The following is a 12,264-nucleotide window of genomic DNA, read 5'->3' on the forward strand; positions in this document are numbered from 1 at the left end:
AACACTACACGGTCTAGCATCATCCTATCTTTCTGATTGTACTGTACCATATGTCCCGGCAAGAAATCTGCCTTCAAAGAACTCCGGCTTATTAGTGAGTCCCAGAGCCCCCCAAAAAAGTATGCAGGCTCTAGAGCGTTTTCTATTGGGGCTCCAGTACACTGGAATGTCCAACGTCGAGATCCAGGGTGGACCACTCATCTGTCCATCTGTTGGGGACGTCTCTGCACTGCTGACCTGTCTCCACTCAAGATGATCTCCTGCTAGCCCCACTTTGGACTGGACTCTCACTATTATGTTAGATCCACTATGGACTGGACTCTCACTATTATGTTGGATCCACTATGGACTGGACTCTTCCACTATTATGTTAGATCCACTATGGACTGGACTCTTCCACTATTATGTTATATCCACTATGGACTGGACTCTTCCACTGTTATGTTAGATCCACTATGGACTGGACTCTTCCACTATTATGTTAGATCCACTATGGACTGTACTCTCACTATTATGTGAGATCCACTATGGACTGGGGTCTCATTATTATGTTAGATCCACTATGGACTGGAGTCTCATTATTATGTTAGATCCACTATGGACTGGACTCTCACAATATTATGTTAGATCCACTATGGACTGGACTCTCACTATTATGTTAGATCCACTATGGACTGGACTCTCACACTATTATGTTAGATCCACTATGGACTGGACTCTCACACTATTATGATAGATCCACTATGGACTGGACTCTCACTATTATGTTAGATCCACTATGGACTGGACTCTCACACTATTATGTTAGATCCACTATGTACTGGACTCTCACACTATTATGTTAGATCCACTGTGGACTGGACTCTCAAACTCTTATGTTAGATCCACTATGGACTGGACTCTCACACTATTATGTTAGATCCACTATGGACTGGACTCTCACACTATTATGTTAGATCCACTATGGACTGGACTCTCACACTATTATAATAGATCCACTATGGACTGGACTCTCACAATATTATGCTAGATCCACTCGACGTCCATTGCACCAGTCGCCCAAGCAGGGGTCCCCACATCTGCAGTCCCCTCCAATGTTTCTCATTGTCATCCCATTGCGTTGAGTTTTTCCTTGCCCTGATGTGGGATCTGTGCCCAGGATTTCGTTGTGGTTTGTGTAGCCCTCTGAGACACTCAATATTTAGAGCTATATAAGTAAACATTGATTGATTGACGTCTTCTTGCCAACCACAATTACATGTTTTTCCCTTTTTTGTCTCTGGCTTTGCCAGGTTTGAGATTCGCAACGGCAACAGCCTGCGCTTATTCGGCGTGAAGGAGCAAGACGAGGGGGCATACACCTGCACGTCCGAGAACAGCGTGGGCAAGACCGAGGCCTCGGCCATGCTGCAGGTGCACGGTAAGGAAAGAAAGGGGCGTCATGCATTTTGCATGCATGACATCCTCTCGCGAGCAGTTCAATCATAACATGGCAACCACAAGTGGGCGGGGGGTGGAGGGTAAAAAAAAAACATCCCGCCATTTCCTGTTCAGTGCATGTTTTTGGGCAGAGCTGGTGTCCAGTGCATCTGCCAGGATTATGTTAAACTGTGTGGATTACCATCTTTGACAGATGTTGGCTAAATGTGTACTTTCACTCCCTGCCAGCGAGCAGTGCCTCTATTAATAAGACATGACTCTCTTCATCTCCCTTCCTCTTCTTGCAGCGTGCACACACACACACACACACACACACACACACACACGCATACACACACCAATCCACTCCCTTCCGCCCTGCTTCAAACAGTCTGGGACAAATTGGTCCACTAATGTTTTTATCAGCGGACGGGAATTTCAGTCTGAGCAAAATTGCCGTTCACTCAATTTTTCTTGTTTGCGCCGCCTTCATGCCCCTCAGTGGGTTTGTGACGTCACTCAGTGTTTCATCTGTCTCATTAATTTTCCATCTCCATCTTCTTGTCTCATTTCGAACCCGGCCATCATTCCAGTTGGCCTGCTGTGTAAGTTTCACTCCCATTTTGATATATTTTTTGTCGTCTCTTGTTTCTTTTGGTCTTCTTTTAGTGAAGTGAACTATATTATATATACAAAACCCGTTTCCATATGACTTTGGAAATTGTGTTGGATGTAAATATAAACAGAATACAATGATTTGCAAATCCTTTTCAACCCATATTCAATTGAACGCACTACAAAAACAAGATGTTTAATGTTCAAACTCATAATTTTTTAGTTTTTTTGCAAATAATAATTAACTTAGAATTTCATGGCTGCAACACGTGCCAAAGTAGTTGGGAAAGGAAATGTTCACCACTGTGTTACATCACCTTTTCTTTTAACAACACTCAATAAACGTTTGGGAACTGAGGAAACTAATTGTTGACGCTTTGAAAGTGGAATTCTTTACAATTCTTGTTTTATGTAGAGCTTCAGTCGTTCAACAGTCTGGGGTCTCCGCTGTCGTATTTTACGCTTCATAATGCGCCACACATTTTCCATGGGAGACAGGTCTGGACTGCAGGCAAGTACCTGCACTCTTGTTTCACGAAGCCACGCTGTTGTAACATGTGGCTTGGCATTGTCTTGCTGAAATAAGCAGGGGCGTCCATGATAACGTTGCTTAGATGACAACATATGTTGCTCCAAAACCTGTATGGATCATTCAGCATTAATGGTGCCTTCACAGTTGTGTAAGTTACCCATGCCTTGGGCACTAATACACCCCCATACCATCACAGATGCTGGCTTTTGAACTTTGCGCCTATAACAATCCGAATGGTTATTTTCCTCTTTGTTCTGGAGGACACCATGCCCTCTGTTTCCAAATATATTTTGAAATGTGGACTCGTCAGACCACAGAAGTGAAGTGAATTATATTTATATAGCGCTTTTTCCTCAAGGGACTCAAAGCGCTTTACATAGTGAAACCCAATATTTAAGTTACAATTAAACCAGTGTGGGTGGCACTGGGAGCAGGTGGGTAAAGTGTCTTGCCCAAAGGACACAACGGCATTGACTAGGAAGGTGGAAGCGGGGATCGAACCTGCAACCCTCAAGTTGCTGGCACGGCTGATCTACCAACTGAGCTATACCGGTTTGCATCAGTCCAGTTTAGATGAGCTTGGGCCCGGCAAAGCTGGCGGCCTTTCAGGGTGTTGTTGATAAATGAGTTTGGCTTTGCATAGTAGAGTTTTAACTTGCACTTACAGGTTTAGCGACCAACTGTAGTTACTGACAGTGGTTTTCTGAAGTGTTCCTGAGCCCATGTGGTGATATCCTTTACACACTGATGTCGGTTTTTGATGAAGTACCGCCTGAGGGATCAAAGGTCCATAATATCATGACTTACGTGCAGTGATTTCTCCAGATTCTCTGAACCTTTTGATGATTTTACGGACCGTAGATGGTAAAATCCCTAAATTCCTTGCAATAGCTCGTTGAGAAATGTTGTTCTAAAACTGTTCGACAATTTGCTTACAAATTGGTGACCCTCGCCTCATCCTTGTTTGTGAATTACTTAGCATTTCATGGAAGCTGCTTTTATACCCAATCATGGCACCCACCTGTTCCCAATTAACCTGCACACCGGTGGGATGTTCCAAATAAGTGTTTGATGAGCATTCCTCAACTTGATCAGTATTTATTCCCACCTTTCCCAACTTCTTTGTCACGTGTTGCTGGCATCAAATTCTAAATTTAATGATTATTTGCAAAAAAAGAACATTTTTATCAGTTTGAACATCAAATATGTTTTCTTTGTAGCATATTCAACTGAATATGGGTTGAAAATTATTTGCAAATCATTGTATTCTGTTTATATTTACATCTAACACAATTTCCTAACTTATATGGAAACGCTGTTTCCATATGAGTGTATATATATATATATATATATTTATATATTTATTTATATATATATATATATATATATATATATATATATATATATATATATATATATGTATAGCGCTTTTACATAGTGGAAACCAATATCTAAGTTACATTTAAAGCAGTGTGGGTGGCACTGGGAGCAGGTGGGTAAAGTGTCTTGCCCAAGGACACTAGGGGGAAGCGGGGATCGAACCTGGATCCCTCAAGTTGCTGGCACGGCCACTCTACCAACCGAGCTATACCGCCCCGAATATTAGTCATAAATCCTGGCTGATCCAAGAAACTACAGTGTTTTTCTGACCATAGAATAGAATAGAAAGTACTTTATCGATCCTTGGGGGAAATTCAGCACCACAGTTTGCTCACAATAAACACTTAGCTATTTATAGGGGTCTTGCTTTGACATTAAACAATAATAACTCAAACTTTTAAATAAGTCCCACAGGAATATGGGGTACAATGGAACAGTATTGGTTCTTGACCTCTAACCTGAAATATCATGGACATTGGAAAACAATTGGATTCTTGCCATGACATTCACTATATTGCCAAAAGTATTTGGCCACCCATCCAAATGATGAGAATCAGGTGTCCTAATCACTTGGCCCGGTGTATCAAATCAAGCACTTAGGCATGGAGACTGTTTCTACAAACATTTGTGAAAGAATGGGCCGCTCTCTGTGATTTCCAGCGTGGAACTGTCATAGGATGCCAAATCGTCAAATTTCCTCGCTCCTAAATATTCCAAAGTCAACGTTATTATAAAAAAAGAGAAGATTTTGGGAACAACAGCAACTCAGCCACCAAGTGGTAGGCCAAATAAACTGACTGAAGCGCATAGTGCAAAGACTTTCTACACAGTCAGTTGCTACAGAGCTCCAAACATCATGTGACCTTCCGATTAGCCCACGTCCAGTACACAGGGACCTTCATGGAATGGGTTTCCATGGCCAAGCAGCTGCGTCTATGCCCTACATCACCAAGTTCAACACAAAGCCTGGGAGGCAGTGGTGTAAAGCACTCGGCCACTGGACTCTAGAGCAGTGGAGAGGCCTTCTCTGGACCGACGAGTCATGCTTTTCCATCTGGCAATCTGATAAACCAGTCTGGGTCTGGAGGTGGCCAGGAGAACGCCACATTTTGGACCGCATTGTGCCGAGTGTGAAATTTGGTGGAGGAGGAATTAAGGTGTGGGGTTGTTTTTCAGGAGTTATCCATCCATTCATTTTCTGCCGCTTATTCCCTTTGGGGTTGCGGGGGGCGCTGGTGCCTATCTGAGCTACAATCGGGCGGAATGCGATGTACACCCTAGACAAGTCGCCACCTTATCGCAGGGCCAACACAGATAGACAGACAACATTCACACTCACATTTACACACTAGGGACCATTTAGTGTTGCCAATCAACCTATCAGTTCCAGTGAAATGAACTTAAATGCTCCAGGATACCAAAACATTTTGGACAATTCCATGCACCCAACCGCTGTAGGAACAGTCCGGAGCAGGCCCCTTCCTCTTCCAACATGAATGCTCACCATTGCACAAAGCAAGATCCATAAAGACATGGATTACAGAGTCCGGTGTGGATGAACTTGACTGGCCTGCACAGAGTCCTGACCTGAACCCGACCTCACCAATGCGCTTTTGGAAAATTCCTACAAAACACACTCCACAACCTTGTGGACAGCCTTCTCAGAAGAGTTGAGGCAGTAATAGATGCAAAAGGCTATATTGAACCCTATGGGTTAGGAATGGGATGGCACTTCCAAGTCCATATGTGAGTCAAGGCAGGTGGCCAAATACTTTTGGCAATGTGATGTACGTTAAAACTCCTTTAAGCCTTAAGAAGATCATCTGGAAATAAAGATTTGCATATATAACAAGGACATGGGTGGATTTTAACTTTGACCTTGGCGGTATAGCTCGGTTGGTAGAGCAGCCGTACCAGCAACTTGAGGGTTGCAGGTTCGATCCCCGCTTCCGCCATCCTAGTCACTGCCGTTGTGTCCTTGGGCAAGACACTTTACCCACCTGCTCCCAGTGCCACCCACAGTGGTTTAAATGTATACATTAGATATTGAGTTTCACTATGTAAAGCGCTTTGAGTCACTGGAGAAAAAGCGCTGTATAAATATAATTCACTTCACCTTGGATGTTGAAAAACAATAAAACGGTCTTTTAGTGATGTGAAGCTGATCCATTAGAAATGATGGTCAAATTCTCTCTTTAAATAGAATGAAGGCGTAACACAAACTGCATGCGAGGAGCCACCCATGCGCAATAAAGCTTTTAAATAAGGCAATTATCAACCAACAGTGGGAACATATGCTGATGCAAGGCTTCATTTTATGTACTTTGACCGCGCAGCTGTTCCAGAAAAAAAAAACAAAAAAAAAATTTTTAATTGCTCAAAAGCGCGAAACGTCATCTGGACCCTTTTCGCCAACGTGGCACGTATGACTCAGCGCCCCCTGTGTGTTGTGTTGGCGTGCATATGCACTCTGCACTCTGCAAGCTGCACATTCGGAGGTACAAAAGTGTGAGCCAAACACACCAGCGGCGGTCATCGGGAATCAACGTGAGGTCCCATGATGCGACTAATGCAGCCGAGCTGGGAAGACTTTTCTCCAAATAAACACACAAAAAAAAAAACACATTTAAAAAGATCCTTTCTTGGAAAAAAAAGGGCAATTTAAGACCTGAAAAAACCCAACTTTAACTACAACTACAAATCCCATGATGTACCACAGTAGCACAAGCTGTCCTCTACTTTTCTTTTAGCTTTTAGACACTTTGTTTTTTCTCCAAACATGCACACGTGTCTTTACACTCGCACCTTTCAACATGTCCGACAAAGAGTAAGAAAAAGGAAAGCCAATTTTTTCCTACCCCTTCACCCTCCATCTATTTTCTACCGCTTATTCCCTTTTGGGGTGGCGGGGGGCGCTGGCGCCTATCTCAGCTACAATCGGGCGGAAGGCGGTGTACACCCTGGACAAGTCGCCACCTCATCGCAGGTTCTACCCCTTTAATGTTAAAATACTAACAGATGTTTATTGGGATAAGGTAAACATCTGTTCAGTATTTTAACATAAAAGTGTTTGATTGTGAGGCATTAAAAGCCACAAAAATGCAACGGGTCCATCAGACCTACAAACGCTGACTGAGTAACAACAATATGAACGTTGCACGGAAAATTTCTCTGCCAGTTTCTGCATCCCACAGAGATTTTTCTTTTGTGTTTCTGCACCTCCGGTTCCCTCACTAGGTTGCAACGTTGTTTGTCAGCAATGTCTGCTCTCATTTTCTCGCACATTTGACGCTCTGATGTTCTGTGTACCTGCACTCTGTCCTCCTCCTGTCTAGGCCTGCTTTGTGTGTGTGTGTGTGTGTGTGTGTGTGTGTGTGTGTGTGTGTGTGTGTGTGTGTGTGTGTGTGTGTGTGTGTGTGTGTGTGTGTTCTGGCAATGCTTACTTAATGGGGACATGGCTCTGTTTACATAGTCACCTTAGGGCAGTGGTCCCCAACCTTTTTGTATCCGCGGACCGGTCAACACTTAATAATTTGTCCCGCGGCCCGGGGGGGGGTCCTTTTTTTCCCCTTTTTTTCTTCTTTCTTCTTTGTCATGAAAAAGGGAGTTTTTTGTGGTTGGTGCACTATTTGTAAGTGTATATTGTGTTTTTTATGTTGATTTTTTTTTATTTATTTATTTTTTTTTTTTAATAAAAAATTATTCTGCGGCCTGGTACCAATCGGGCCACGGCCCGGTGGTTGGGGACCACTGCCTTAGGGGACATCCGACGGTATGGGGACAAAAAAAAAACATGTCCCCTACAGGGAAACCTTTTTAAATGATGGTCAGATCCATTATGAAGATGCCCAAGTGATTTTTAAGCTTTGGCACATAAAACCTGTTTACTGGTTAGTTTCTTTTCATTCAGAATTGTCCATCCTTCAATATATGGTAGTTGGAGTTGCAGACAACTTTATTACTGCTAAATAGCAGTTTTCAGTAATGTCACAGAAGATGCAGGATTTGTCTGGAGGTCTAGCACCTCCGGGTTTTTCGGACCACCAATGACGGACATGACAGGCCTGACGGTTTGGAAATTTAGTTTATTTCGCAATAAACTCTCTCTCTTGCTCTGCTTTTCAGCACTCTCCACTTCTGCCCGTCTCGCTCTTCCGGTCGCTTTTCAGCCTTTCGCGTCTCCGTCTCGCTCTCACTTTCGCTCGTGCTCGGGTTCGTTCTCGGGTTCTCTCTCTCTCATCAACTCCCACTTCACCAACCTTGTCCTTTTTGGCTGCTGCCCGTTTATAGAGTGACAGGTGATCAGACAACTGCGGCCAGGTGGGCAATCTACGCACCTGCGCCGATTTTCGGAGCCGGACCCAGCACACCCGCCTCGCTACAGGGCTGCAGGCCACGCTTCCTCACAATTTTATGTTAACATTTAAGTGGTGAAACTTCCTATAAGAGGACAGCTGTAATGCTGTATTCTGAGCATCATGTTATATTTAATTTTGACTTTTTTTTTAATGGTCCTCAGTAGTCACGTACAAATTTGTGTGAATTCTGCAAAATTATCTAAATTTAGTCACCATGAACCATATTAATTATTTTTCCCCAGGGTCCCCAGTAAGTATGATCAGCACGTTACTTCATCAATCCAGAGATTTAAAGACGTGTATGAGCTTAATGGTCAGTGGCCATTTTACCTCATTTTTGTTATGCCTCCACAACCTGTAGAAAGGGTGGTCCCCACAAGTCATGAACAAAAACTTGGTCCCCATTCTAAATGATAACCTATGTGTGTGTGTTTGTGTGTGCGTGCGTGGTACACAGAACATCAATTTCCACACTTCTATTAACCCCGGGCCCAGGGGACATAGACATCTTATAAGTAATAGAAATGTGTAGGGGGGATGTATGGTGTGTGTGGTCATTAAATATGTATTCTGATAGATGTTCTTCACAGAAAATGAGCCAAAGTCAGGGAGTCTCAGTTTGAAAAATTTATTAATTGTATCATTTTTCTTTCAATAAAATAATGAAAACGGGTTCCACAGACACGAACACCACACTTGTTCAAGTTCCAAGGCCCGAGGAAGTCAGACCCCAGCTCGCCAACCCCATGGAGTTGAAGGCCGATCAAAAGCCACGTAGTGTAATCAACCAATTTAACTTTAACACTGTTTCAAATATGAGCCACACTGTGAACCCACACTAAACAAGAACGACAAACACATTTTGGGAGGACATCCGCACCGTAACACAACATAAACACAACAGAATAAATACCCAGAATCCCATGCAGCCCTAACTCTTCCGGGCTACAATACACACCCCCGCCACCCCCAACCCCGCCCCCTGTTGTTGCCTGGAAGAGTTAGGGCTGTATTGGATTCTGGGTAATTGTTCTGTTGTGGATGTTCTCCCAAAATGTGTTTGTCAATCTTGTGTGGTGTGGGTTCACAGTGTGGCACATATTTGTAACAGTGATAAAGTTGTTTATACGGCCACCCTCAGTGTGACCTGTATGGCTTTTGATCAACTATGTCTTGCAGTCAGATCCGTGGGTCTGCAGAAGCCTCGTTCAATATGTGACTGGATCGGCACAATGTTTGTATGGTGGAAAAGCGGACGAGACGGCAGGTTGTAGAGGACGCTAAAGGCAGTGCCATCACGGTACGCCCTTAATATTGAAGTCCGGGAGAATGATTGCCCCGGGAGATTTTCGAAGGGGCACTGATATTCGGGTGTTTCCCGGAAAGATGGCGAGAGTTGGCAAGTATGTTGCTAGGGCGGGAAAGCCATTCAAAGAAGGTGAATTCATTAAAAAGTGCATGTTAGATTTTTTTTAAGAAATCTTTTCTTTCGGCCCAGCCTCACCCAGTTTCTGCATCCGGTGGCCCCCAGGTAAATTGAGTTTGAGACCCCTAAGCTAGAGTTTACAAATGAGTTTTAAGATGGGACTTAACTGCTTCTACTGAGGTAGCATCTCTAACTGTTACCGGGAGAACATTCCAGAGTACTGGAGCCCCAATATAAAACGCTCTATAGGCCGCAGACTTTTTTGGGGCTCTGGGAATCACTAATAAGCCAGAGTTCTGTGAAGGCAGATTTCTTGCCGGAACATATGGTACAATACAATCGGCAAGATAGGATGGAGCTAGACCGTGTAATGGCGTATAAATTATTTACGAGTTGTAAAATCTGGATGTTTTAGCAAGGCACGGTGAAAGACTGAGGAGACAGCGTCCTTTACCGTCCGAAATTCACGTCTGCTCGCTTGCCTCCCCTCTCCTCTGCAGTGCCGCCCCAGATCGCCGACAAACCCCGGGACCAGGTCGCCTCCCAGGGGAGGAGCGTCACCTTCCAGTGCGGCACCACAGGAAACCCCCCGCCTGCCATCTTCTGGCAGAAGGAGGGCAGTCAGGTGAGGAAACGGTGACAGTTCATCCATCCATCCATCCATTTGTATACCACTTGTCCCTTTTGGTGGTGTGGGGGGAGTCTATCTCAGCTGCATTGGGGGCGGAAGGCGGGAGAAAAAACTTTAAGACACGTTTTTTGTCTTGGAGAGGCAGGTTTTTGGAGAGACAAAGGCAGGCAGTTGACATTCGCTTTGCAGAGTATCAACATAAAACGGAATAGTGATGAGCGGATGATGGGAGGAGAGGTTAGGGGGAGGATGAGGAAGGAAGTACACCAGGTGTGGGAACTGCTTCTTCGGGCGTTACCTGCAGACAAGCGCTGCCCTCCTTCCGCGTCGCAGCTATAAATAAACTGTTGCGTCTTGACTGTGAGTTTGGAATGCAAGCAAATACACAGTATTTTTTTTTTTTTTTAGTGTTTTGGGGATTATCTGCAGCCTTATAACCCCGGTCCTTCCACTGGAGTCTAAGCCTCTTACGTGAATGAAATGGATGGTTGTGCATGGCCCACCCCCACATCCTCCTTCTTCACCATCTACAGTAACTTCCCTCCCAGTTAAATGGAAATGATATCAAACATCTGTCAGCCAGAATCATCTTCAAAACGACTAAAGAGCTGTTCACAACCTTTTTATTACCGGCGGCGTAAGATGCTGGATTTGGTATGACATAGGGTTGTACGGGATAGGATAGGTCTTTATTGTCTACCCCAGGGCAGCTGTGGCTACTGATGTAGCTTACCACCACCAGGTGAGAATGAATGTTGAGTCCCACTTCTCTGTGAGCGCTTTGAGTGTCTAGAAAGGCGCGATATATATAAATATAAATCTAAGTTATATATTGTCATTGCACAAGTACAATGAAATGTTGTCTTCAGCACAGACCCGTTCAAGATGAGACAAACAAACAGTGTACAGCATGGGTGTCAAACTCTGGCCCGTGGGCCAAATTTGGCCCGCCGTGTAATTTCATTTGGCCCTTGAGGTAATATCAAATTAAGATTAGAGCTGGCCCGCCAGTATTATACAGGGGCGGTGCCGCTGTAACAACGCACTTGCCAACCCTCCCGAATTTCACTGCCCCTCCCGTAAATCTCCCGGGGCAACAATGCTTCCGAATTTCTGCCGATTTCCACTCAGACAACAATATTGGGGGCGTGCCTCAAAAGCACTGCCTTTAGCGTCCTCTACAACCTGTTGTCACGCCCGCTTTTCCGCCATAGAAACAACGTGCCGGCCCAGTCACATAATATCTGCGGCTTTAACACACACGAATGAATGCAAAGCATACTTGGTCAACAGCCATACAGGTCACACTGAGGGTGGCCGTACAAACGACTTTAAAACTGTTACAAATATGCGCCACACTGTGAAGCCACACCAAACAAGAATGACAAACACGTTTCTGGAGAACATCTGCACCGTAACACCCAGAACCCCCTTGCAGCTCTAACTCTTCCGGGCGCTACAATATACACCCCTGCTACCACCAAACCCGGCCTGCCCCCCAATTTTTATTTACATTTTATTTGATATGCCATTGATATTTTTAAATTATTATTGATAGGTTGATTGGCAACACTAAATTGGCCCTAGTGTGTGGATGTGAGTGTGCATGTTGTCTGTCTATCTGTGTTGGCCCTGTGATGAGGTCGTGACTTGTCCATGGTGTACACTGCCTTCCGCCTGGATGCAGCTGAGATAGGCTCCAGCGACCCCAGAAGGGACAAGCGGTAGAAAATGGATGGATAATTTGAAACTCGACTTTGCATGTCACTATAAAGTTACATAAACCTTACTTGTTCAAAATTCAATGCAAAACTTGTTTGGATCCCTATTAAAAGGTTCATTTCTTCAACCTTGGCCCGCGGCTTTGTTCCGTTTTAAATTTTGGCCCACTCTGTATTTGAGT

General features: G+C 44.3%; 1 protein-coding gene across 1 annotated transcript in view; it reads left to right on the plus strand.

Moving 5' to 3' along the window:
• zgc:77784 (uncharacterized protein LOC402947 homolog) overlaps positions 1-12,264 on the plus strand; it is a 206,847-nt gene that overhangs the window by 101,206 nt on the left and 93,377 nt on the right. Inside the window, exons 7-8 of the mRNA XM_061878097.1 lie at positions 1,293-1,420; positions 10,231-10,355. Coding sequence (XP_061734081.1) covers positions 1,293-1,420; positions 10,231-10,355 — 253 coding nt within the window. The remainder of the gene's footprint in view (positions 1-1,292; positions 1,421-10,230; positions 10,356-12,264) is intronic.

The sequence above is a fragment of the Nerophis ophidion genome, linkage group LG18 (genome assembly GCF_033978795.1).
Source record: "Nerophis ophidion isolate RoL-2023_Sa linkage group LG18, RoL_Noph_v1.0, whole genome shotgun sequence".
Classification (NCBI taxonomy): domain Eukaryota; kingdom Metazoa; phylum Chordata; class Actinopteri; order Syngnathiformes; family Syngnathidae; genus Nerophis; species Nerophis ophidion.